The following is a 27,931-nucleotide window of genomic DNA, read 5'->3' as shown; positions in this document are numbered from 1 at the left end:
GCAGCGCCAGGGCAGGGAGGCCTGCATGGAGCCATGTGAGCAGAGACCAGGAAGGGGGGCCAGGGGCTTACTATTAGGTAGCATTTCAGAAGAATGTTCTGGATGGAGGCAGGAGTATGAGCAAAACATAGATTGACAAAACACTAGACGGCATCTCTGAGGAACAGAAGGCAGCCCTGTGAGACTGGAGTTGTGGTTGTGGGACCACACAGAGACCCGCCGGTGCCTCAGCAACCCCTGCCCCAGGATGCTGTATTATTGAGGAGCAAAGTGGCTGAGAGCTGGCCCTGGGGAAGCCTGGACATTTCACACAACAGGGAGAACCAATGGAGGGGGAAAGGTGGGTCAGGTGTGCTGGTGAATGCCTAACAACTGGCTCTCAGGAACACTCTGGTTTTGTAGCATAGTATAAGCTTTCTCACCATGGCTGATTTCAAGCTACCAACATGTTCAACAACCAGATGGCAAGCTGTTTCCTGGAATTTTAACAACTGACTCTCACAAGCAGGTATTAGTTAGCTTCAGTCAGCATCCGGATTGGGTTGAGGAAAACTAGGGGAATGCCAGCCAGGTCCTCAGCACCCAACACTGAACCCGGAAACCAGGAACACCCAGCAGCTCCTGCATTTTACCATTTTGGAATCTCAGTTGTGATAAACATTCATGATGACTGTGAAGCTCTTCATAGCTTTTGGGGGATGCCCTCATGTGTTATCAGGCGTTGCAATTATGCCCCTTTGACGGAGGAGGAAGCAGAGCATTGGAGTCCATATGATGACTAAATTGCATAATTAGTAATTAATGGAGTCTGGACTCAAACCTAATCCTATTGTCTCTAAGTCTGCTCTCTCCCCCATCACCCCCAACCCCAGAAGAGTTCCGCTGCCCAACACCCTTTTCATTCCAGTTCAGTAAAAGCGATGAGCATCTCTTCCCTAGCTCCTCCCATTCTAAGTTTCAAATGACAATAAATAGATTTAGGCCAAATGTCCTCCTAGTCCTCCAAAAGCAAATCTCAGAGTGAAGGCTGAAACTGGGTCCTCTTCTTTCCCAGCTCTCAAACCCCAAACTCCTCACATGTTTCTCTCCCGGCCCAGGAGGGGATGACAATCTCATCACCTACAAACAATTTGCCTAAGTCCTGCTGCATATTCCTACTTATTAAATTGTAGGATTATCCCATTCTGCTGCAGCGACAGAGCTCTGTGACTGCTTTATTGCTGTATTGCTCAGAACTGCTGAACCCAGCACCAAAGCTCACTTCTCCAGGACTCCAGCAGAATGGATGAGCTGGCAACTGTCAGCATGTTCTGAGAGCAGAGACCTGCACTCTGAGCCCCAAAATGATTCTCCAACTGAAGATCTAGGTTTTGAATTGCTTTGTCTAAGGGTTGCAGGTATGAGAAGAGAGGCCCAAACTTGGTTTGTTTCCCCTCCAGCAGCTTACCAAGTGTTTGTTAGGAACCTTTCCTATAAAAGTTTTGCAACTATCCAACTCTCCCCTTCTTCCTACCTCATCCATTTGGCCCACATAATCTCCCTTGTGTGACTATTAGGCAAGCCAGGCTGAAATACTCTGGCATTGTAATTAACTTGAAACTAGCTGCATGCACACATGTGTGCATGTGCAAACACACACACACACACACACACACACACACACACACCAGCTTTCCCTGGTACTGAGCTAAGCAGCCTGGTGGCCTCACAGTCTGCCTGCCTCTACAAGCTCAGTGGTCATTTTTTTCCCCTTTAAAACTTGCCCCTCTCCTGCCAATCTTCCCTCTTTATTTAGCAAACTCTAACTGGTATCTCATGAAACATACAAAAATACTCGGTGAAGCAGCCAAAAGAGATTGCCAAACGTGATTACCTGCATAGATCCATCTTGCAAAGATGATGAAGAAGAGTTTGGCTTAGATTTTTTCCTCAGAGGCAGTGTGGGCTCCTTCAATCCCCTTTCCATCCTTCACTCCAGGCCCCCCAGGTGGTAAATCAGTATTTGCCCAGTGATCCAGAGTGAAGCTTGCATTTTTTAAAACTTTTACTTAGGAAGAAGTCAACCCTGCTCATTCCAACAAAGACCTACTATCCCAAAGAAGTCCCCACATCGAATTCGCTCCTTTCTCCAGTTGGCACATTTCCTCTAACATTTTATAGTTCAACTAGGTGTCACCTCCTCCATGAAGCTGTCCTGATCTATAGGGCTCCTCTCTATAGGGCTCCTCCTTATGGGCTCCTGCAGAGCCTCTCATGGGGCAGGGGGAATGACTATTGCACTTGTCCCTTCCTATTGCAGCACCTGTCACCTAGCTGCCTCCCTCCCCACAACCACTGGAAAATCTGGAAAATCTTTGTGTTCAGGGGCAGGGACTTAGTTTTCTATTATCTCCAGCACCTGGTAGAATACCTGGCACATAATAAGCACCCAATAAATATTAGGTGAAGATGCAAATTAACAAACGCTACCTGTCTCTCTTCTGCAGTTGCCACAGGCTGTAATTTTCCAAGTTTTCCTAATCTAATTCCCCAAATCATGACAGCCATGAGTTAAGGACTGAAGGTGCAAACTACCCCCAGTTCAGTGCTTCTGGATCTCCCTCTGGAGTGTTTAATAACATGAACTGTTTCGACTTATCAAAGCTTCTTCTATTAAGAATTCTCCCCCAACCAAACCCTCTGCTTTCCTAAGATGGTACTCGGATGTTAATTTAGAAAAATTAGAACCCAAACAAGCATTCTCAGTGGAGACAGAAGTCCCCTGATCCCAGAAGGCTTGCAGGCAAGTTGGAGAAATTGTTGTGGTGCTTTATAGGCGCTGATAAATGGGAGGAATGGCCAGAGTGGCAGAGCTAAAGACAAAATGACTGCTTTCAAGTGCTACAATGTCCCCTGGGCTCCCCTTTCTATCTTCAGCAGGGGGAGGAGAAAGGTAGGCCCTGGGGTTTTTTCCTCACTTGAAGGACTAGGTTAGGCCTGGGTGAGGGGGAGGGGTGGGGGTGGAAGGGGCCAGGGAGAGGCGAATGTAAACAGCAGGCTTCAACTTGCATCACTCTCTCTACGCTCTCCAGAGAATAAGCCCATCTCAGAAAATGAAAATGAGGGGCCTCCAGCCTCACCCCAGAAATACAGCAGTGGGCAGTGAGCTGTCAGATCTATCAGATCCCCTAGAGTAAATAAACATCAAGGGATAGCTCCTGAAGATCTGAGACAGGTACTGATCCACATTGGTGTCTAGAGGAACCAGGAGAGTGAAGGGGAGGAGTATTAAACCCAGACCTCAAGTCGCCTCATCAACAGAGGCTCACATCTCCCATTCAGGCCTGTCTTCATCTTCACCCAGCCAACAAATGGTTTTTGAGCACCTATTACATGCCGGGTACTAGGAATATCGGGCTTTCTTTTCTTTTAAGAAGCTTACAGTCTAGTGAAAGAGAAAAACAAAAACTCAGTAACTACAATACGATGTGCTACAGAGGTACGCACAGATCACACATGTTATGTGCAGGGTCGGGGTGTGGCTTCAGGAAACAGCCAATCTGCAGAGACCTGGCTAATGATGACCACACCAAACTCAACTTCTGGCTGGACAACACTTACACTGAGTGAATCAATGGAAGAAATGCAATGAAGTGGAAGAAGAGGTGCATTCAAGGTGGGAGGAAGGGGCCTGGGTTTGCTTTATGAACTTGGGTTTAGGCCTTTGGCCCCACTTGTTCAGATTGGTGTTCTGCACTACCTGGGCATGTGCAAGGTCTGGGAGTAGGAGGTGATAAGCTGCCTGGTCCTTCCACTTACTCCTTGGGTGGAGATTTTGCCTCTTTCAGACTGTATTGACTCCAGAATCATCACAGTTTCTGCTGTTGTTGTTGCCTGCCTGTGTCCTCTGTGCTCACTTTTTTTTTCTCCTTCAGGTTTGTATTGACCCCTCTTAAAATGTGGAGCCCACAAATCAATGTAATAACCAGGTATAATATGATCAGTGAAGAGTAGAGTAAAACTATTATCTCCCATCTCCTTTATTTTCTGTTTCATATTTCTAATGATGCAATCAAAGAAAGAATGTGCTCTTTTGGTAGCCATATCACACCACTGAGTCCCACGAAACTTACCATCAGCTCACATCCTAAGGTTTTTTTCTTCTTTTTGAGGTGGGGTCTTGCTCTGTCACCCAGGCTGGAGTACAGTGGTGCAATCTCAGCTCACTGCAACCTCTGCCTCCCGGGTTTAAGCAATTCTCTGCATCAGCCTTCTGAATAGCTGGGATTACAGGCACCCGCCACCACACCTGGCTAATTTTTTGTATTTTAAGTAGAGACGGGGTTTCACCATCTTGGCCAGACTGATGTTGAACTCCTGACCTCTTGATCCACCCACCTGGACCTCCCAAAGTGCTGGGATTACAGGAGTGAACCACCGCGCCCGGCCGTTTTTTTTTTTCTATTTATAAGTGCTGTCAAATCACATCTTCCCCCACTCTACATTTGTGTAGACCCTGACCAGTGGCTGAAAGAGTAGCATGCATACTTCCCAGTTCTGGATCCTAACCAAGAAATGTCTCAGGGAGAAGTCCTCCCAGTTCCTCAATACACGTAACAAACCTGTAAACCTGGATCAGGAGAAGGCTGGTGATGAAGTTCCAGTCTACAGGCACCCCAAGGGCCATCCCCATTATGGTCATGGACCCTGATGTCCCCAGCAGCTTCCTGGGAACACACTGCTTCCCTACATCACACTGTCCTTACTGTTTCACCCCCAAGAGTCCAGTCCACTCCAAATGTTGTGCAGTGGAACCTAGGTAGCTTATCTTTTGGTGTTCTTCCCCTATAGAAATAACCGCAGTTGATTCAACAGACCTTTATCGAAGACCTCAGGCACAGTGCTAGGCATGGAGGGGAAGCTGCAAAGTTAGATGAGCTTACAACCAGAATTTAGTCAGAGAGACCCATACCTAACTCTAATGCTAACCACGTGTTAAAACACTTTGGAGAATTTCAGGTCTTTTATCTTTTTCTTCAAAAACTGAAGATGTGGCAGTTAGCTTTGGGGCTGGAAATTTGAGCAGAGAGAATGGCAGTCTTTTCAGGACCCAGAAATGCATGTGAGGACCAAGAACTTCTAACAGTAGAGGAACTCTGGCTGGGGTAGTTGAGGGGGAAGAGAAATGAGGATCAAGGGGGCATACAGTGCATGAAAACAAAAGGTGAGGCCCAAGATCAGCCAAAGTGAGTAAACCACGGTTACCATGGCTACTCTTCAGTGGAGACGGAAGGAAGCCCTGTATCCTCCCCTTCCAACCACACTATGCTGCTCCACTCCCCATCTCCATCTCCTGTATCCCAGACACACTCAGGCAAGCACAGCACCACCCTGGATGACTCTGCGGAATGCCTCTCAGAAACACGGAACTAGAAACCTAGGGGAAGAGGGACATCAAGGCTTTTGCCTCACAAGCTGACTCTGGAACAAAGAGCCAGGCTGAGGGGCTGGAAGAAGAAACTTCCAGCAGAGCCACCCAGATATGCTTCCCCCACCCTCTATACCTTCCATACCAACCAGTGTCCAGTCAGTCCACAGAGCATCCTCCTGGGCTGTGGTGACTGAAGTTGAAGGGAAGAAAAAGAATATAATAATAATTTGGGGCAGATCGTCTTTCTTTACTGTATTGGATGGATATAGAATCAATAAATCTATAGGTTTATCCCATTTTTCTGAACAAATTTAGAGGTCAAAGATGAACCCTGGAGGGGACAGATATGACCAGCAGGACTATTGATATCGTCTGCCCTAGGCACTCCTCCTTACCCTCCTCTCCCCTCTATTTTGGGGGCAGTCATATTCCTCAGTCAGTTGCTCTGCCTCCAGTCCTAACTGGCTTCTGAAAAACAGTTCTGGTCCATTCATTCCCTGTCTCGAGACTTCCGGAGCTTCCTGACCTGTGAATGAAATCCACAGGCCCGTCACAAGATGGCTGCGCTCTCCAGTCCCCGGCACCCCAGGCTGCTCTGAACATGTGAGAGCTCCTCCCTCAAGGCTTGAATTTTCGCAGGTCTTCATCACACTCAGCCCGCCATCATTTTTTCAGATTCAGTTCCAATATGTCACTCTGTCTGTAGAGCCTTCCCTGAATCTCACAGACAAATGCGGCAGTTCCCTTTGTGGGGGATATTCATCATGTTTTTCCGCATTGGCCTATGTTTTTGCCTCTTCTTGCAGATGCCCATCTAGGCTGGGAGCTCCTAGGGGGTAAACGCAGCCTCTCACTCACCTGGCACAGAGTCGATGCTCATGGAATGATACGTGAGGGGGAGAGTGAGTAAGTGAATGAATGAATGAATGAATGAATGCTATTCTGGAAGGAAGAGGGAGAGAGGGAGCGGGGAAAGGTCAGAAGGGGGCCCAGAGTCTTCAGCACACAATGTGGGTGTATCACTGTGGCCAGGAACAATTCGCTTCTCTGCCTGCATTACTTTTCGGGAAATGGGAGAGCTGAGGCTCAGTGTAGGCAAACTGGGTCCAGTCAGCAGGGAAGCCATGAGCTCCACGGTTTAGGGGAGGAGTCCGGTGCTTAAGGAAGCTATCACGTGGAAGATCTCCCTGCCCTCCTCCTATTGGTCTGTATTGGTTTTTCTTCTTCACCAGTGGGGGCTTTTCTTCTCCCAGGAAGAATCCAGAATAGTTCAGACAAGCTTCAGGTCCGCCAGAACCGGGGAAAACAACGTGTAGGGTTTGTTTTAAAGGGCTTTTACATGGGGTTTGGGAGATCCAGGTAGATTAGAATCTTGACTCTGCCCTGGCTGTGCAAGACAGAAATTCACCTTTCAAAACTTCTGTTCCCCAGTCTATGCGGTAAGAAGTTTAGATTAGCTGATTTCTAGGGAGATTTTGAGCAGGCATGATTCAGTTCCATGAAGGGCTGTGGGACAGGACTGCACTAAGAGGTCCTATAGATTGGATTCTTCAGTTCCCTCCCTTCCGCTGGAGAATAGAGGAATCTGCTTTCGCTGCACACTAGGAGATTTACCTGGAGAACAAATGGAAAGCAGGCCAGGATCCTGGGTGAAATGTGGCACATTTGAGGAGACTTCAACTTCCCTTGCCCTCCAGGTGTGCACTTGGAAGGGGGAACGAGGGAGGGGGAAGCTGGCAAGATGGGCCGAGAGATAGGGGAGGGGCAGGAGGCGGAGCCCAAGTTGCGCATGGAAGCGGGGGTGGGGTAAAATAATCAAGTTTATAGACCGCCCTCTTTAAAGTTACTAATGAGCTTGCCTTCTCTTTCCTTAATTTCCCCTCACAGTGTGGTCTTTTCCCCACCCCCAGAGATGAAAGGGAAGCAGGTCACAAAGCCTTTCGGATTATAAAAGAAACACTTGCTTCTCACAAGGGGAGCAGCAGACTTACTCTGTACTAAATGCCAGGATAAGCCTCTGGCTGGGCCTCGACTGTGACCCTCCGGCCTCTTTCTACAGCTCTGCCTGGATGGACTGGCCTATCTCTGCTGGATTCCCGAAGTGCATTGTGTAGAGACAGCAACTCAGGTCAGGCTAAAAGCTCAAGCGCGCGCGCACACACACACACACACACACACACTCAGCCTCCTTGGGACAAGATAAAATCTTAGCATTCCCCTCTCCCCGATTAGGTAGGTCTCTGGGAGGACTAAGGCTTCAGGTGCAAGGCTCAGATAACCCGCAGTGTCTCTCCAACTCTGGGATGACAAAGACCTCACTTCCCTTTTCTGGTGTTCACACAACAATGAGAAAGTACGGGTAGCCTGCAGAAAGACCTCTCCATTCATGGCCCCCCAGGGGTGTGGGTTCTGAGAGGTGGGACCAGCTGCCAGGCCCTTTCTCCATTGGTTGAGTTCAGCAGGTAACCTGAAGCTTTGCTGAGAGGTGCATAAATAAAGAGTGAAACTAGTACCACCTCCTTGAAATGGGCTGAGTCCCTCTTGCTCACCCTTGACTTGGAAAAACCAGTTTCTCTTTTATTGTCTGTTACTAATCTCTATTCTAAAAATTCAGCTCAATTCTCAACCATACTCCAAACTCTCTCTTTTCCAGCTACCTTTACTCCCTCTCCTTCAATTCCACTTTCCTCTGCTTACTTTTTTTTTTTTCTGACAGGGTCTCACTTTGTCGCCCAGGCAGGAGTGCAGTGGCTCAATCTTGGGCTCACTGCAGCCTCAACCTCCCAGGTTCAAGTGATTCTCCTGCCTCAGCCCCTCAAGTAGCTGGGACTACAAGCGCACACCACCACGCCTGACTAATTTTTTCTATTTTTTTGTAGAGGCGGGGTTTCACCATGTTGCCCAGACTGGTCTTGAACTCCTGAGCTTAAGCAATCCACCTGCCTCGGCCTCCCAAAGTGTTGGGATCACAGGCGTGAGCCACCGCATCCGGCCTCATGTTCTTTTTCATTAAAGAGAGAAATCAGCTGTTCAGGACCGGCCCCCACCTTTCCTCAGGAGTCATTTCTGTTCTGCACAGGTCTGCTGAACTGGGTGCTTTATATAGGGTAAGTGTTTCTCATTTTTTGTTCCCTGTCCTCAAGTCTTAGAGGCAAAAGAAATATCCAAGATTTGAAATTTCTTTTCTTCTTTTCATCTGCATGGCTGTAGCCATCTCTTTGTTCTGCATTATCTTATGACAAAAAAAAAAATTCTTATTTTGAAGCAAACTCAAAGCTAGGTCCTGATGTCTCAAGGCACAGGTACTTGTACTTAAAGGTGAGTCTGAAATCTGTGGATTTGGGGAACTTTGGAAAAACAAAGATGAGTGGCTAGATCAGGGGGCTCATTGGGCAGGAAGAGGAGACTGGAAAATGCCATATTCACTGCAAGTCAATTATCAACTTCCTCCAAGGCTAAAATAGCTGAACCTGCTGCATTTTAAACCAATCCTCAGCCACTTTTGTGTTTTCTCAAGGATTTCCAGGGATCCCAGGCAGTAAATCCTGCTGATAATAGGAATTGGTGTGATAAGGTGGGTGCTGAGCAGTTTAAGCACCAAGATTGTAGCTCTGTCTGGTTTTGTGGAGATTTACTCAACTAGAAGAACAGAGATTTGGCTGGTTTTTCAGTCCTGGGGTACAGGGTTCAGCTGTACTGGAAAATTTAGGACCTGGTTTCATTCTTTGAGTCTCATGTTCAAGTTGGTTTTAATGTTATGAAGACACTTGGGACGTAATCCTGAGGGCAGCTGGGGGGAAGAAAGTGGTCACTGGATGGACTTACCCTGTAGCGAGCCCATGCATGGTTTGTTCTCTGATCGTGCATGTGCTTGGCTATAGACCCATGTAACCGTGGTGAAGGCCACGGGGGGATTCAGTTGGCAAAGGCATAGTGGGCAGAAGAATCTTGAACAAGGAGTCCAGAGCAGGTCAAGTCTCCTGATACAGGTTGTGACTCATGGTTTTTTGTCTCTGCCTGTAGCAGCTACAGGTCTGTAAAGCAAGGGGAGAGTGATAAGGAAAGAACTCACCTTTCTGGGGCTCTCTGACATTAATGCCACCTCCCATTTGCTTTTTGCAGACACTGTCATCTCTCAAGTACCCATCTTGGAGGGTACGGACCCCACATGATGGTGAGGCTCTCTGCACACTCCAGAGTGAGGACCTTAATAATCTAGTGGACTGTACATGTTGGGAGGGGAAGAGCGGGGTGCCGAGGGTCTGGAGGGAGAAGAATTGACTGCCCCTTTTGCTCTTGGAGTTAAGCAGAAATCTAAAGAGAAGGCAAAGAATCTTGCCTTCCTGGCATCATTTCCTCCTACCATCCCGGCCATCATTTATTTATTACAGCCAACAGACTGGCCTCTTTCTTCCCTTTAACTGGGAATGGGTCAAAGGCGGTGCAGGAGGAGGATCTGGTCCAGATAATTCACAAGCAGGGTGCATTTTCCTCTCATTATTGAGAACTGTGAGTGTTTATCAAGAAGGCAGAGCGGGAGAATATGAACCAGTCTTCTTCCCCTCACTACCCAGATCTCTGCCTGCCAACAAGCCCCGTGTTCACCCTGGCAAAGAGTCTTTACATTCAGACCAAGGAGAGTGTGACTCCTTCTCAGCACTAGCTAGAAACCTCAAGGCCTTGCTTAAGGGCCTCTTTCAGAGAGACCCAATGCCCAGAAGGCTAGATGCATGGGGAGGAGCCACATACGAGAAACTGCCTCCCTGCTTCGGGTCAGAACAAGCCCCAGGAAGAAAGTATTTCAAACAACAAGGTGCATCTGCCCCAACCCATCCAGCCTGCATGTTGGTGCTGAGAACAGCCTTTTATGGGGCTTGCAGTGAGCCATGGGCATGTCTGAACACAACAAGGAAGAGGCCAGAGCAGCAACAGCACGCAAAGGGTTGATGGGCATTTCTTTTAAGAGAAGGCAGAAAACTCTTAGATACTTTGCGTCCTTCCTATTTGACTCAGTCTATGAAAGCCAGGTTAGCTTTCTTTCTTCCTCCCTAAATCCTCCATCCTCATGCCCAACAAAGAAATAGTTGAATCATTTTCCAGGCACATGTGGGGGAGGATGTGGGGCCACTGGAAGCTGTCCTTCCTAGATAAGTCTTTAGGAGTGAGAACAAGGAGTCTTACCCTCCTCTGTCCACCCACCTCCTTGAATGGGCCTGGCTCCAGCCGGGAGTTGTGGTTTTTCCTGAGCTCCTCACCTATCTCTTCTGGATTTCACATTGGCAAACGGGGCTGCAAAGTGCTCTTCGTGCTCTTTGGACAGTGCCTTGTGGAGAGGAATGCCCATGCCCCTGCATTCCAAGACCTTGGTAAGCAAGCTCAGAGTAGCTGGATTTTTCTAAAGCAATTGCAGAACACCTGCTTTTTCTTTGTTTCCTCTAGAAAGGACCAACCACACCGAGATCAGTTATGGCACACACAGTGGGACCTAGACAAAGGGAGAGGGTGACCGGCATCCCAACTAGGTAAACACAGAGGAGGTTCCACATGGACTTATCTGGGTGGCTGTTTTGAAAATGAGAAACAGTCAAGAGTCCCTGGCCCCACAGACCCACCTCCCCAACTCAGCACTGTCTATCTGTGCAGCAGGTGCAAGGACGTGTTGAACTAGCTCTCTGCAGCCTCCTTGGAGGATGTGATCCTATGGGAGGGGTAGGAGTATTCAGGTCCTCGACATCTCCCAAATGTGTGATTCCGGGATGCCAAAGGCCTTTGGCCAGGTAATGCAGTGTCTACAGGCTGGGGTTGACATGCATCCCCACCCTCTGAGAAAAAGATCCTCAGACAATCCATGTGCTTCTCTTGTCCTTCATTCCACCGGAGTCTGTCTCATACCCAACCAGATTTCAGTGGAGTGAAGTTCAGGAGGCATGGAGCTGACAACCATGAGGCCTCGGCAGCCACCGCCGCCGCCACCGCCGTAGCAGCAGCAGCAGCAGCAAGAGTAAATCTGACTTAGGAATAGAGACAGCCAGAGAGAAATGTGATCAATGAAGGAGACATCTGGAGTGTGCGTGCTTCTTCAGAGGGACGGGTGATGGGCAGATTGGAAAAAGCACCGCAGATGGGAACCTTAATCTTTCTTTTCTAAAATTGATGCTATGAAAATTTGCGTTTTCTGTAACTTGTAAAAACTAAAAGTTGCTTGTCTACTGAAAAGCCTCTCTGCCTCTATGTTTTATACCATCGGATGCCAACTCCCGGCCTTCTAAGCCACCTCCCCTTTAGGATAAAACTGAGACATGAACTTGAAAAATTGACACTGGCTTCCTCTCTCTTTGGGGTCCCCAGGCAGGTGGCTGGGACACTATTTGCAATCAGCAAGGAACCCTGCTGCCCTTAGACTCCCTACAGAGCAAGCAGAACTTGCAGAATGGGGTAAAAACACTCTATTAAAGATTTTTTAAACCTATTTATATTGTAATAAAGTAAATGTAAATAAGATTTAAGTGAAGGCAGATTGCAGATATTTCCGATGCTATACAAGGTATATCTCATAGTATGGGTGTAGATTCTGCAAAGGTTAATGCAGTTAAACATATTTGACACGTAAAAATGTCAGATCCAACATCAATCATTCACCAATTGTAATTGCCTTTCTGTGGGTCTCTTCTCCCCAAGACGTATGCTTAAAACACCAGGCTCGGTAGAAATCTGGGAGGAAAAAAGCAAATAATACCTCTCAGCTGTCAGGGTCTATGATATGCTTTGATAGATTTAGCACTGATTTCATTCTCTTTACAATTCAGTGTGATTGGGTGTGCGTGTGTGTGTGTGTGTGTGTGTGTGTTACTCCATGTTTCTCCTTTAAGGAAGGAGAAGGTGTGGAACAAGAGAAAGTTCGTAAGTCTGAAGGAAGTCCAACCCAGTTATGAAGGGAATGCCATCCACAAGCCTTTTTTATAATTGGCCCCTGCCTCAGGTAAAGGGGTCTCCTTTAAGGAGCCAGTCTGGCTAAACTGGCAGACTCTGAACAAAGCCTGGCCCTGACAAGTCTTCAGAAAAACCGGTTTTCACCTCCAGAATGTGCCCCAGGCAGCAAAATACAACAGCTCTCCTTGGCTGAGTGGTGTTTTTCTTAGGAGCTCACTCTAAAGGAGATTCCAGCTTTGCAAATGGATACCGATCACTTGAATGGCCAAGCCCTGCCCCCCAGCCAGTGACCTCTGAGGGGGATAGGTCTCTTCACCTTCCCCCAACCCTTCCCTGGTTTTTGACCCCTGAGGGTCCCAGATTGCCAGCAGGAACTAAAAGGAATAAACCTTTCTCCAAAATATTTTTCTGTGTCAAGTTAATACAGATTTAAAACCTAGTTTCTGTCACCCCCACCCCTTCATTCCAAGACCCACAGGCAACAAAAGGATGAAGAAGCCAAGCCACAGGCATTTTTTAAAAACATGTTTACTCATAAAAATTACGTAGCAAATCCAATTGTGGGGTGCTGTTTGTCCAGCAAACTCCTAGTTAACCAGCAAACACCTCCCATTCAAGGTCTGAAACAAGCCCTGAGATCAGAACAAAAAGCACACGACAGACACGATGTGGCATTTTTATTTGCAGCTTGGTTTGAGCCCTATGACCTGGAATCTTTTTAAAGGAGATAAGTGCTTGTGTATTTATGTGCCACCTGGCCCAGGTGGAGGCAGGAACCAAAATGGCCAACAATGGTGACCAGAGGGTAGACTGTCAAACACTAGCCAGGGCACAATGCTGTGACTACAAAAGGTTCTACCTGACGTGCTGTTGGGTTCCCCCACACCCAAAGTCCCATGCAAATGCTATCTTCACAAGAGAGGCACAGGGCTTGGTATTTCTGGCACGAAGGTCTGAACTGCCCACTTCCTCCCACCAATGCAGCACAGATTGCTTATTCCCTCTTGCAGAAAAAGAAAGCCCCAAGCCTGGCCCAGAGCAGCTTGCCAGGGAAGCCAGTGTGTGCCCAGAGCTGGAGCGAGCTGCTCATCCATCTTCTGTGTCCAACCCCCACTCTTTTATGTCTCATGTCTTCATTGCAAAGCATGACTCGCCAAAAACACAACACAGAGAAAATGGTTTCATCAAAATTCCCTTGCAACAACAACAACAAAATAATATTACCCTGCTTTCATTATTCACAATCTTTTATTGAGGCAAAAGGCAAATATCATTGAGCCAAACCTGGATAGACAAATATATACAACCACTGGTAATTTAATATTTTGTGCTAATGGTATACACTGTAGATACAACCCAAGAGGAATAAATTACAATCCTATCAATAATATATCGCATCCGGGCTCCAGTTTCCCAGTACACGAGAAAATGTGTATTGGCAAAGGCTCTCCAAATATTAAAAGCCATGCATATAATGAGGCAGTGTGTACAGAAGCTAGAAACTCCCACAGGACTGTGCTGTGGTCTTTGTTATCAAGGCCCTTCGGGAGGGAATAGCCCACATCAAAGCTCCAAAACCTGACGCTAAATGCAGACATCCCATTCACATTCTCAGCCGATCTCTAGGTGAAACTTCAATCACAGAATAACCTATAATCAGGGCACCAGTTTGCAGACCGCTTGGAGCACTGCCCCAATTTGGACACCTCAGGTCTATGGTAGATGCCCAGGTTCTGCTGGGGTGACCTGTGGTGATGGACAAGGGACTCCAGAGAGTCCCAGTACAGCTGGCAATTATCCGAGAGACCATGTGGTTTTGGAGCAGCCTCCCCAACTTGTATGTGATCCTCCAAAAGAAAAGTGGGAGGAAAAAAAGGCAAGTACTGATGACAGGCAAGGAGCCAACGACCTGCAAAGGGAGACAGATTTACTTTGAAATTTAAAATGCCCCACTCACTAAATTTTTGTCAGTGGATCCAAATTCCCTTACTCCCCACTGCAAGAGAAGCAAATGACGGTCTTACCTAAGAGCAGAGAGGAAATATTTCTACCATAGTAACACTAGTAATCTGGACAAATAAGGTTAATGTGGGCAAGAGGGCTAGTTAGTGCCACAGTCACACGCTGGTACTCCCTTGATTCAGGGGATATTTGAGGAAACTTACAAGGCAGAAGGGGCAGTCTCCTTCTTGTCTCTTTTTCACTCAGCCCCTAGAAGAAAAAGGAGAGGCTGAGGAGGGAAGGGAGGCTGTCAGGGTCTCTCAGGCAAAAGGAACGGGAGGCAGACAGCAGCCCCAACCTCAAGCTCAGAGATGAAAAGCCCTGGCCAGACACCAGTTCATTAGTGGAAATAAAAGCTTCCTAAATTGCAGGGAACTGGCTGGGCTTTCTGGAGAGACACCTACACATCAAAGAAAAATAATGTGAAAAATTCTCTTTGTCTGGAGACAAGAAGCAGCATCTGGGAGTCTCGTCATAGCCTCCCTCCCTCCTCCCCACAATCTCTCCACCATCCGCCTTCAAATCCTGGGAACCCTTTGGAGGGGTGAAGATGGCCATTTTTCCTGCTGCCTGTCAGATAGCAGGGACCGGTGGGACACCTGGTGGGCAGTGGGGGAAATACAGCCACATTGGACCTCAACGTCACTACCCAGGTCTAGGGAGACCTGTGTATTCTGAGATCATGGGAAAAAACAAGGAAAGCATCTTTCTAGGGGATGTGACATTGAAGTAGACTTTAAATGTAGTAGCAATTGACTTAAATTTCTGCTATTTTCAATTGTGTTTGGGAAGAGATGGGTGGCTCAGAATAAATATAAATAAATAGAATCCATAGATAAACAAATACACACTATAATGTTTAATGCAATTCCCACATTATTTAAACTTTACTTAAAGTCACACTGAAAATAGACACTATCCCAGTGGACTCACCAAGCCAAACAGCTGGAAGAAGTTCCCTGAAGATAATCCATAGATGAGAAACTCTCACCAAAGATAATGGAACATTGACTGCTCAAGGCGAATACTGCGGAATTTCTTATTTGCACCCAAGAGGTTGCCAAGAGCAGCCCAAAGCTTCTGAGTCAGCATGTGAAGTGGTTAAGAGGGGGTCAAATTAGATCTGGTGCCAATTTGATATGGCTGTGGGACTTTGGGCCAGCCACTTAACCTCTCTAAGACCCAATTTCCTTATCTGTCAAATAGAAATAATCATAATAATAGCAAGTACTTACTAAGAGCCAGACACTGCATGCTTTGTGTATATTAAATCATTTAATGTCTCCAGCCATTTTAAGGTATGACTGATATTTCTGTTTTATGGAGGAGAGAGGGTAAGGGACCAGCCCAAGATCACATAGCCTGCGAGTGGCAAAGCTAAGATCCAACCTGGGCTCCCTGACTCTGGAGTTCACACTTGGAGCTACTACTCTATCCGATCTCTTAATGATAGCATGAGAATTAGGTAAGATAATGCACGCAAACGTGTTAGCAAGTGCCTAGGCCTAGTAAATTTCTTGCACTCAAAAATATTATTGATGATGGTAATCTCAGTATCAAGTAAAAGTATCTTCGAGAAGCTTGTCTAGTGCCCACTCAGCTGGAATAAGTAAGCATAGGCACACCTTTGGCTGCCAGAAATCCAGCATTAAACTTACTGTGCGATTTAGTCACACCTTCAGGCCAACCTTAACTTTTATCACAATTATCTCCTCCTCCCATCACCTTCCTTTTAGGAGAGTTTTCATTGCTTTGTTTACCTTTACATTTAGTATATGTATCATACTGTAGGAGCCTTGAGAGTTTTCTTTTTTAAAATTGTCATAAGATCAATGAGAAAGATACAACAATTTTTCCAGGGTAAGTGCCATTTCAAATTTTTACTTTATTTTTCTGAAGGCAGGTGAAAAGTACTGGTGAGAAAGAAGCTGGTGAAGAGCTAATAAAGAAAAAAAAGTTGGTTTGTTTTTTTGTTTGTTTTGTTTTTTGTTGTTTTGTTTTTTGAGATGGAGTCTCACCCTGTCACCCAGGCTGGAGTACAGTGGCATGATCTCGGCTCACGGCAACCTCCACCTTCTGGGTTCAAGCGATTCTCCTGTCTCAGCCTCCCAAGTAGCTGGGACTACAGGCATACACCATCATGCCCGGCTAATTTTTGTATTTTTAGTAGAGATGGGGTTTGGCCATGTTGGCCAGGCTGGTCTCGGACTCCTGATCTCAGGTGATCTGCCTGCCTTGGCCTCCCAAAGTGCTGGGATTACAGGTGTGAGCCACTGTGCCCGGCCAGAAAGAAAATTCTGAGCACATAAGAAAGTAGAAGAATCAATAGAAATCAAGCAAGAAATAGCAAACCAGTGATCAGGGAGGAGGATGCAATCATGTTGCTGTGGCGTGGGCACTGAGCTTAGCAATGGAGAAGCAGCTTCTTGATGAAGCCCCATCCTGTGGGTTCCATCAAAGAAATTTCCAAAGTTGAGGCAGCTCTGACACCAGGAGTGTCATCCCCAGACTGGAGGTCACTCCCCAAGACCTTTCAGAGATGAGACTGGGGACCGTTATGTCACCTGGACCCCTTGGACACCTGGCTTCATATTACCACTCCCTCCTTTAAGTATCCAGCTAATTTTAAAGTATGAAGTTCTTGGCTGGAGAACACTCACCTGACAAAGTTGCCAACATGAGGGAGATCCTCACCTGAAAATAGACAAAAAGCAGGCCAAAGAAGAAACTAAGACATTTTACGGAATGAGTTCCTTTTGTCTCATTACCTTACCCTGTGACCATCTGCCTTCTAAGAAGGAAGAAAGCCTTGAACAAAGAAAGTGTCCCTTTTAATAACAGAACCATATAAATTACATTTCATTACTACACCATTATGGCACATTGCACTACGATCCAACTGTTAATGGCCTCACCTCAGAAGCCCACATCACTCCACTTTGCCCTCCTGAACACCTGGCTTTTAGCTGAGTCAATTTGTCTACTGCAATTAGATCCAGGCTCCCTCCTTCCTGAGTCAAATCCTTCCCAGCAATGGCAGCAACTTTCCTATGCCCCTCCACGGGGGCTCTATTCAACATTTCTTGCCACTCAGAGCTAATTTTGAAAGTTGCTATGGATTCATGAATCAATGATGTTTTTTTTTTAACTTTAATATGCTTACAATTTACCTGAGAATCTTGTAAAAATGCAGATTCTGATTCAGCACATGTGGGATGGGGCCTTAGATTCAGCCCTTATCACCAGCTCCCAGGTGATGTTACTGTGATGCCTGGATCACACTGTGAATAGCAAAGGCTTAGGGGGCTCAAGATTCAAAACCCCGTTCTCCTACACTATTCCTCTCAGTTTAGCAGGAGACCCAGACTCATGTCTCATCTTGGTGTCTCTCCTTTTCCTTTGGCTTCTCTTTCAAGTCATTGGTGTCTTAGCCAATCTGGGGAGACGGGAGAGGCCCAGAGAAGGCCACAGGAGGGTATGCTTGGCTTGTCACGGCAGCAAAGGCTCTGACAAATGATGAATAAGATGGGGCCTTTTCTGAATGTGGAAATGGCCTGGGTGATCCCTATTCAGGAAACACCAGTGGTTTAGAATAGTAAAAGTGCCCCTAACACCTAATATGTGAGGTAGGTTACTGAGAAATGAAACGTTTGTGACCCAGAAACTAAGATAAAGCAACTTCAAGTAGTTTGACAAGTGACAACCAACCTGGAGCAAGTAACCATAAGTACACTTTGGCCGCCAGAAAATCCAGACCTAAACTTAGTGGGCAATTTTCAAGATTTAAGAAGAAAGGAGTTAAGTAATTTACCAAAAGTCAAGATTCTGGGCCAGGCCTTAAACTGACCCATTTCTTCCGCCTCTTAGTCTAGTGTTGTTTCTAACAAGTCACTTTATTGCTGTGCTGAGAAGCTACTCCTCTCTCATTAACTTTACCATGTGGATTTATCATCAATCTAAAACTCAGTGCTTCCATTTTTTTTTTTTTTTTTTTTGGGAATGGAATCTGTAGAGCTGAAAAAATTTAAAAATTAAATATTGAATGTAAATATGTTTTTAAAGGATATTTATAATGTTTAGCTACTTTCCTTTTCCAATGTTTACTGGAGAAACAAACTCCATCAATAAATGAACATGCCAAGCAGTGATGCTGGATCAGAAAGTCAGTGACCGGGTGGGAAGAACTTAAGCTGAAGCAGGATAGATCTAGGTTCAAATCCAGTGTCTGTGGCCTTCAGCAAAACAGTAAATCTGTGCTTCAGTTTGTAAAATGTTACAAGGCAAAACAAAGTCCCTACCTTTCACCTTTCAAAGTCATTTCACATACAAAAAATACTTCATGAATGATAAATATGAAAATAATTATTTTTATGTATCTCAATTGTAGTAGGATACTGAAGAGGATCAGAACATGCCATCTCAAATATACCAACTTGGCAAGAGAATTATTTTGACTTGAAGGCAAGTGAGAAGAAGCAGACATAGGAAAAGTTATTTTTCTCTCCCCTTAACTGCCTAAGAACAACATAAATTTTTTCGTTTGTAAAGGTAACATAAATTTCCAGTTGTAAGTGTGCCTCCCTGTGTTGTACCAGAAAGATAACTGTTCTAGCGGCAACACTTATTACCTGAGATGACTTATCGGACCTCATTACACAACTCTTAATTACCATACATTTTTCTAAACATCTTCCCACAATTTACCCCCACCACAGGAGCTCAAACTCCTTTTCCCTTGTCTAACTTTTTCTCCACATTTTATCACCCTTTGTTAAGATAGTATATAAGTTCTGAATTCTAATCTCCTTCTTTCACATTTCTTTATGAACTTCTGTGCATACCTACCCAATTAAATCTGTTTTCTTCTTCTGTTAATCTGCTATCTATTAGTTTGACTTGTGGGCCCCAGCCAATGAACCTAAAAGGGTAGAGGAAGGATTATTTTCCCCCTACTAAACAGAGAAAAGAAAAGACGGCAGGACAAGGAGGGCTGAGGCAAGGCTATGAGGTCATAGCCATAAGGAAATTACAAGACACAGAAGGACTAGATGTTAACAAAGTAGAGGTCTAAAATAAAATGTTCAGGCTGAGCACAGTGATTCATGCCTGTAATCCCAGCACTTTGGGAGGCTGAGGCAGGCAGATCACCTGAGGTCAGGAGTTCAAGATCAGCCTGGTCAACACGGCAAAACCCTGTCTCTACTAAAAATACAAAAATTACCTGGGCATGGTGGTGCATGCCTGTAGTCCCAGCTACTGGGGGGGCTGAGGTGGGAGAACCACTTGAATTGGGGAGGCAGAGGTTGCAGTGAGCTGAGATCACACCATTGCACTCTAGCCTGGGGGACAGAGTGAGACTCTGTCTCACAAAAAAAAAAAAAAAAAAAAAGATAAAGATAAAGGAAGAAAAGAAAAAGAAAATGTTCAGATAGGCATCTGTGGATTTAAAACCAAAGGGCAGGAAAAAAAAAGTTATTTATGGGTCCAAATGGATTTTGAAGGTGTAGGTAGAAAGAAGATATGCTATGGCCAAAAGTCAAAATAATATAGTGTTTCAACAGACTAAAGACACACAGTGTAAGAGTTCAGAAAGTGCGTTTCCCAGAATCAAGGTCAGGTAATGAATCAGAAAGCGAGGCAAGTTGGTGGACAAGACAGGCACCCACTACCAGAAACAAGCAAGAGGAGGCTGAGAGTTGACCTTGCTAGAGGCAAGCATCTGGACCAGTCAGGAGTTCCTCAGTTCTTCCTATCAGGGCATGGGCAGCTCAAAGCTTGCAGATGAGGGGAGGGAAGTAACTGTTTTTGAATAGATTCTAAGGAGAGTAATGGGGCAGCAATTGACAACAGATTCTGACACAGCACCATTAGTGTATTCCTGACCCACATTCAATTTGTCAAAAAATGCTTTTTAAAATTGAGTCTTTATTGAGAAGACATGCACCTAACTCTGATTTAAACAGGCAACATAGCTGCATGCAAAATAAGAGGTTAGATAGTACCTTTTTTACACCATCACTCTGTATGTAGAAGCAAAGATCTTATTTTGCATTCATATTCTATGTTCTGGATAAACTGTCAGGTCTCTCTGCCAGATTTTTATGGATAATTAGGTTGCAAAAAGCAGATGTTATGAAACTATCTGTGACTACTCCTTAATGGTGGATGACAAGAACTCAGTACCATTTCTTAATTACACGAGACATAGTAAGAGGTGTAAAACAGAGGGAGAACTGTCAAAGCCTGACAAGATATCAAACAGTTAATCACCCACATTGAACCAGAACATTTTTCTACCATGTAATTCAGAACGCAGATCCCACCTTCCTATGGCTAAAAAAAAATTTAGCTATAAGTTGTGTGTGCTCCTGTGTTGCTTCATTTCAGGTTTTAATAATTGATATAAGAGTACCTGCATGAAATAGGTGGCTTTTCTTTTGAAAACTAATCAAAGAAAATCTGCATCTTATGAAATACACAGACAATTTTGCTATGTCAGATCCTATTTAGTAGCATGAAAGGAAGCTACAGGATTTTGGAAAATTTGTTCTTGTCTCATGAAGACAATGACCACAACTAATATTTTTTGAGGTCTTGCCCTGTGCCAGGGGATATATAAGCTCTTCATTATGCATTATCTCATGCAATCCTCACAACTCTAAGAAGTAGGTGGGCCCTTCAATTAGCCCTATTTTACAGAAACGGAAACTAATAGGCAGGGAGCAGTGGCTCATGCCTGTAATCCCAACACTTTGGAAGGCTGAGGCTGGTGGATCACTTGAGCCCGGGAGTTCAAGCCAGCCTGATCAACATGGCAAAATTCCACATCTACTAAAAATATAAAAATTACCCAGCCATGGTAGTATGCACCTGTAATCCCAGCTACTTGGGAGGCTGAGGCAGGAGAATCACCTGAACCTGGGAGGCAGAGGTTGCAGTGAGCCGAGATCGTGCCACTGCACTCCAGCCTGGGTGACAGAACAAGACTCTGTCTCAAAAAAAAAAAGAAAAAAGAAAAGGAAAGGAAACTAATAATAACAAGAGTAACAACATAAACTCAATAGCTACTACTACTGGCAGTTATTAAGTGCTGGCAACATCTACACATTGTACTTTGCATACATCATCTCATTTAACAGGGCTGTTGCCATAATTATATTTTTATTTTTATTTAACAGAAGAGGAAACTAAGGTATCAAGAGATTGAAAAATTGGCCCACGTGATTTTAAGTGGCAGTGTCAGAGTTCCAAATCTCGTCTGTCTCTACACATAGTACATTTAACCCTTGGACTATACTGCCTCTGTTTGCCTGGTGACTATAATGGGCTGAATTCTCTTCCCCCAAAAATCATATGTTGATGTCCTACCTCGCATATGTTGATGTGACTGTGTTTGGAGATAGGGCCTTTAAAGAGGTAATTAAGTTTAAATTGGGTCATATGACTGGGTTCTAATCCACTGTGACTGGTGTCCTTATAAGAATAAAAGATTGTGGCTCGTGCCTGTAATCCCAGCACTTTGGGATGCCAAGGCAGGCAGATCACTGGAGGTCAGGAGTTTGAGATCAGCCTGGCCAACATGGAGAAACACCATCTCTACTAAAATACACAAATTAGCCAGGTGTGATGGTGTGTGCCTGTAATCCCAGTTACTCAAGAGGCTGAAGCAAGAGAATCGCCTGAGTGCAGGAGGCAGAGGTTGCAATGAGCCAAGATCGTGCCACTGCCCTTCAGCCTGGGCAATAGAGCAAGACCCCATCTCTAAAACAAAAGAGAAAGAAAAAGAAAAAAGATTAGGACTCAGATATGCACAGAGGAACCCATGTGAAGACAGTTGTCTAAAGTCACAGAGAGAGGCCTCAGAGGTTATCAACCCTGACAACACCTTGATCTTAGACCTGTAGCTTCCAGGACTATGAGAAAATCGATTTCTGTTTTTTAAGTCACCCAGTCTGTGGCAATTTGTCATGGCAGCTCTAGCAAATGAACACAGTGGCCCTGTTTAAGTCCCCTAACTTCTGTATGTCTCAGTCCGTTGAGCTGGAAGACGTCTAGGGTCCTTCCCAAGTAAAGCACCCCATGTTTGCCATGCTTTAGTATCTTCACCCTCCTGGACACTCAGCAGGGGCTTCTTTCCAGGGCTTCAGAACTGACAATTTTCCTCATGCTTCAGCCTCTTCTACTCTTCCCACCCATTGCTTCTGGTAATGTGGAAGGCTCGCGTAAGAAATAGCGAGGGGCGTAGCCCCGGAGCAAATAGGAGGTGAGAGCCAGATGATGTAAGCTCAGTGGGAATCTCTGGGGCAGAGCTTCTCCACCTACTTCTAAAACACCTGCCCAACTATTCAACCATTATTTATAAATTTACTTATATGAATACAATTATTTATAAATGTGCATTTGTCATCATTTATAAATTACTCATGGTACACAAAGCACTATACTGAGTGCTGAGATACAATGCCAAAAACAAAACAGAAACAGGTCCCTACCCTCCTTGAGGATACAATAGAAGGGGGAAGAAAATATGAGTCAAATAATGGCACTATTTTTCAAAAATGCAATTTAAAACAAAAACAGATACTCTGACGGGAAGGCAGAGAGCCCTTTAGACTTTTTATGGAGACTTTTGTTCTTGAATCAAAAGTGAGGCAAAAGTGCAAGTACTCCAGGAAGAGACAGCATACTGACTTAAAGTCACACCAAGCTATAAATGACTAAATCAGTCCTTTTCCTAGAACTAAGCTTTCTGAGGAGAATGAAATAGCAGAGATAATGGAGTGCTGGAAGTGGGGAAAGAACATAGAAAAGAAATGGTGAAGAACTGAAGATAAATGCCTACTGTTTTGCAAATTTGCCTGGGGCCAACCCAGGCTCTGTTCTACACTCCTGTTACAGTGAGTCTATTAGTGTTTACTCAGGTCCTACTGAGAAAAGAAGAGAAAAAGAGAGCACCATTCTCTATAGGAAGATAGAAAAATTACTAGTAAATGAAAAAGCACCTTCTCTGCAATGTCAGGAGCTTTCTCTTAAATTGAATAAGCAGGTACACACCCAAGAATAATTAGACAATGATGACAACTCTGTTCAGACTGCCTGTCCTTGTTTTCCCAGCAGTAAAATCCAAATGCATTTCATTCTGCAACAAACACGGATTGAGAGGCAACAATGAGTCAGGCATGGTGTTAGGTACCAGGGCTGGAAAGAGGAAAATGGCATGGTCATGTCCTCAGCATTTAGTTCACTGTGGAGGAAGAAATTCAGACTCATAAACAGTCACTGCACTGTAATGCAACAAACACAATGCCAGAGGGTACAGAACACCAGAGGATGGGGATGTGGGACCCACATTTTAAAGTTGGATCAGAATAGAAAAAGATCAATCAGGGAAGCTTCCTTGGTGATGGTCTTTGAGCAAGACCTGAAACCAAAGGGTAAACTAGACCATAATTATAACATGGAAGGAAATTATTTGCTATTGACTGTTCTAGGCAGCAAGGAATGTGGACTGTGGAGAGAAGGGCAACCCAATGACGGTAATAATAGTGGTGGAGTTTGCAAGATAGGTGTTTGCAGCAGAGTTTCTCAGCAAGCAGAATATGAGACAGAGATGTCATTTAAAGATTTCTCATGATTCAAAACCTATAGAAGAGAGGAAGAAAACAGGTTTGGGCAGGGGGAGAAGTTGAGATATGATGTGGATCTAATGACAACTTCAGAAGATTCACAGAAAGTTCTGGAGCTCAAATGTCTCTTCAGAGTTATCCTGCATTGGGGGTGAATGGGCTGAGCTGTTATATCCCCATGATGATAAGTCATTGCATGTGGGTGGCCCCTGGAAGAAGGCATGACCTCAGCTGAGGCTATTTTCTCAGGTTGAGACAATCCCCCCAGAAGTGCTGACAACTGAGGGTCATCTGCCAGCAGCACCCACCACAGCAGCTGGGGTAATTAATTCTTCATTCCCAAAAGGGGATCTGAGCAACATATCACAGCACGCGGCACAGTGCACCTCTTACACCATTTGGATCCACTTCTTCACCAAAGTCCTAGGAGCAGTTCCTCCAGCATTCTTGTAAACCCCTGGTTGGGGAGGGAACTTGGAAGATGAAGGTCAGTGGGATGACCTGCAGTCCCGACCATGGCAATTGGCTTTGGAGCTACACAACTGACATTCTCACCATCCTCTGTTATACATTATCGATCCCCTTACTCTCAGCTAGTATCCCTGCTGCTTTTGCTATCCTATTGGTGGCATGAAGTAGACCCTAACAGGATCTGTACTCCTGGTTACCATGCCCTCCTCAGGCCAAGGTTGCTGCACATCCTTCTAAAATTGGTCAAGAGAGTCTCAAAAGATGCCCAAGTGGATCATCTGAGTATCAAACCTAATTCTCTCTGCTCCTAGCAGCCCTGCCTCTTCCTGCTGACCAGAGTAAATCACTCTAGCCAACTAGTGACTCCTCTTCTTGCCTGCTGGTTACTAAGCACAATGAGTTTGAAGTGCCAAAGCAGTAATAGTTTATAATTCAGCCAGGTGCCTGCTGTGTCCCTTGGCAGCAGTATTTTTTCCTTTAGAAAATGGAGGCCTGGCATGATGGCTCATGCCTGTCTGTAATCCCAGCACTTTGGGAGGCTAAGGCCGGCGGATCACGAGGTCAGGATATCGAGACCATCCTGGCCAACATGGTGAAACCCCATCTCTACTAAAAATACAAAACTAGCTTGGCATGGTGGCATGTGCCTGTAGTCCCAGCTATCTGGGAGGCTGAGGCAGGAGAACCACTTGAACCTGGGAGACGGAGGTTACAGTGAGCCAAGATTGCACCACTGCACTCCAGCCTGGTAAAACAGCGAGACTCCGTCAAAAAAAAGAAAAGAAGGTGGAACTTTTATATACGCAGAGCCTTGAGTTCTGGGGATGAGAAGCCCATGTTCCCCAAGTGGCTCACTAGGAGTGGGGCTCTGGTTTCTACCATTTGGTTTCCATACTTATGAATCCTACATATTAGGTGCATAGCACTGTATAAAATTTTTTATTTAAGGTATATGCTGTTTCCTGAAAGATAGCACCACATCCCCTGAGATGGCACTACTGTGTGCCTTGAGTAGGTTACTGCATCACTCTATCAGGCCAGCATTTTTAGGTGGTGTAGTATGTGATATGATCAGCAGATTCCCCGTCAAGTGCTCACCAACTCAACTCTTTGGCAGTAAAGTATGTCCCATGTACTGATGCCATGTTATGTGAAATCCTGTGCCAATGGATTAGATACTCTACAAGCCTCCAATAGTGATGCTGGCTGTGATCCTGTTGGCATGACAGGCAAATCCATATCGGGAATATGTGTATATTCATGTCAAAATAAAGTGCTGCCTCCTATTCACAACAGCAAAGACAAGGAATCAACCTAAATGCACACCAATGATAGAACTAGATAAAGAAAATGTTGTACATATACACCATGGAATACTATGCAGTCATAAAAGGGACCAAGATCATGTCCTTTGCAGGGACATGGATGGAGTTGGAAGCCATTATCCTTGCTTGGCAGACTAACACAGGAACAGAAAACCAAACACTGCATGTTCTCACTTATAAGGGGGAGCTGAATGATGAGAACACAGGGACACATGGGGGGGAACAACACACACTGGGGTCTGTCAGAGGTGAGTGGGGAGGAAGAGAGCATCAGGAAGAATAGCTAATGAATGCTGGACTTAATACCTAAGTGATGGGATGATCTGTGCAGCAAGCCACCGTGGCACACATTTACCTGTGTAACAAACCTGCGCATCCTGCACGCGTAACCCAGAACTTAAAATAAAAGTTGAAGGAAAAATAAATAAATAAAGTGCTGCCTCTTCCAAAGTAGAAGAGATCCAATATAGTCAACTTGCCACCAAGTGGCCAGTTGTTCTCCTTGAGGATGGTGTTGAATCTGTTGTTCTCTGTTGCTAGCAGGTTGGTCATTAGACAGTGACAGTAGATAAATCAGCCTTGGGTGTTCATGCTGCTGTGCCCATGGGCAGCCTCCAACCCTGCCGGCATGATTCACATTCATTGGTCCATTTTGCCAACACAGGAGTGGCCAATAATAGATCCTTTCAGCATACTTGGTTCCGTAATATCTGTCCTGTGGTAGAATGTGCTCCAATAGGCATAAAAAATGTGATATAAAAATCTTCACACTTCAGGCCTGCTTCCATATGTCTATCTTCATGCCCCTAGCCCATACCTCCTTGTCCCAATCTTCCAATCCTTTTTTTTTTTTTGAGACAGAATCTTGCTCTGTCACCCAGGCTGGAGTGCAGTGGCACGATCTCGGCTCGCTGCAAACTCCACCTCCTGGGTTCAAGCGATTCCCCTGTCTCAGCTTCCCGAGTCACTGGGATTACAGGAACTGCCACCACACCCAGCTAATTTTTGTATTTTTAGTAGGGACAGGGTTTCACCATGTTGTCCAGGCTGGTCTCGAACTCCTGATCTCAAGCGATCCTCCCACCTCGGCCTCCCAAAGTGCTGGGATTACAGGCATGAGCCATTGCACCCAGCCCCAGTCTTGTTATATCCAAATTCCTACTTAGCCAGCCTACCCACTCCCCATAACTCATGAGTCCACATATATTCTAGCCTTGGAACACTTGTTTTTACACACAAAATGGATGACTAGGTGGGCTTCCTTAGCTCTTCCCACTATGAACATTTTCTCCCATTTCAATCTCACCCTGAGTGGAGCTATAGTTCAGCTACCAAACATACCCACAACTAAGCCAACCCATCCATGAATCACAATCAGGTTTTTTTCTTCTTTCATCAACAGATCATAAGGAATACCATGTGTAGCCACATATGTGAGCTGAGGAAAAGGTTCTGGTGTAACTGTGGCAGAGGTCATGAGACCTGGGCCACCTGATAGTGCAGCTTGCTTGTGCCTTTTGGTCCTGTTTGTGTACAATTCTAGATATATCACTTCCATCATAAGAAAGCCAGGCCCTCAGAAAGCCAGGCCCTCCTGACCTTATGACTTGGTGGCTCTGAACAAACTTAGCTCATGATGGCCAATCCCAAATGCATGCTAACTTAATGTCTGATGATCAAGCATTCCAGCCCTATGGGGAGCATTAACACTTTATGAGCTGTTTTTCAAATGGTATGTAATTCTCTGTTACAGATAATACAGCCTTGCCCAGGAATTCCAGGTATCTATGTTGTGATTCTCTCACTGAACTAATTCCTTTCCTTTCACCTTCCTTCCTTTCTTCCTTCCTTCCTTCCTTCTTGATACATAATATTTGTACATATTCATGTGGTAGATGTGATATTTTGATATATGCATATAATGTGTAATGATCAAATCAGGCTATTTAGGGTATCCTGATTTAGTATTTAGGATTACCTTGAACATTTATCATTTCTTTGTGTTGGAGACATTTCAAATCTCTTCTAGCTATTTTGAAATACACAATACATCATTAACTATAGTCAGTGTCAGGCCTCTGAGCCCAAGCCAAGCCATCACATCCCCTGTGACCTGCACATATACACCCAGATGGCCTGAAGTAACTGAAGAATCACAAAAGAAGTGA

At 45.2% G+C, this 27,931-nt stretch overlaps 1 protein-coding gene and 1 non-coding gene across 8 annotated transcripts; both read left to right on the top strand.

Moving 5' to 3' along the window:
• Positions 1-7,929: 7,929 nt before the first annotated feature.
• Positions 7,930-11,847, top strand: LOC129531757 (uncharacterized). Of its 7 annotated transcripts, none has more exons than XM_055378669.2 (4): positions 7,930-8,197; positions 8,290-8,517; positions 9,533-9,608; positions 11,311-11,847. In XM_055378669.2, the coding sequence occupies exons 2-4, from the start codon at positions 8,407-8,409 to the stop codon at positions 11,424-11,426; spliced, it is 303 nt and encodes a 100-aa protein (XP_055234644.1). In that variant the 5' UTR covers positions 7,930-8,197; positions 8,290-8,406; the 3' UTR covers positions 11,427-11,847. The 7 variants fall into 7 exon arrangements, 5 of the variants coding, with proteins under 5 accessions (XP_055234644.1, XP_055234653.1, XP_055234635.1 ...); XM_055378678.2 differs by having other exon boundaries at positions 9,533-9,584; positions 11,311-11,846; XR_010134796.1 differs by lacking the exons at positions 7,930-8,197; positions 11,311-11,847 and adding exons at positions 10,850-10,932; positions 11,054-11,298 and having other exon boundaries at positions 8,458-8,517; positions 9,533-9,584.
• MIR205 (microRNA mir-205) lies at positions 11,240-11,349 on the top strand. Its single transcript, NR_106252.1, has one exon. It is a non-coding gene; the product is annotated as a microRNA mir-205 (primary transcript).
• Positions 11,848-27,931: the final 16,084 nt, after the last annotated feature.

This window comes from Gorilla gorilla, chromosome 1 (assembly GCF_029281585.2).
Source record: "Gorilla gorilla gorilla isolate KB3781 chromosome 1, NHGRI_mGorGor1-v2.1_pri, whole genome shotgun sequence".
NCBI lineage: Eukaryota > Metazoa > Chordata > Mammalia > Primates > Hominidae > Gorilla > Gorilla gorilla.
This window is presented reverse-complemented; position numbering and strand designations above follow the sequence as displayed.

What these genes read in the sequence shown, in the direction of transcription:
- LOC129531757 (XM_055378669.2), top strand. Translation starts at nt 8,407, where the DNA reads ATGTTCTTTTTCATTAAAGAGAGAAATCAGCTGTTCAGGACCGGCCCC. An exon ending in AACTGGGTGCTTTATATAGG is followed by an intron (nt 8,518 to 9,532) that starts GTAAGTGTTTCT and finishes TGCTTTTTGCAG; the next exon opens with ACACTGTCATCTCTCAAGTA. An exon ending in GGCTCTCTGCACACTCCAGA is followed by an intron (nt 9,609 to 11,310) that starts GTGAGGACCTTA and finishes ATACCCAACCAG; the next exon opens with ATTTCAGTGGAGTGAAGTTC.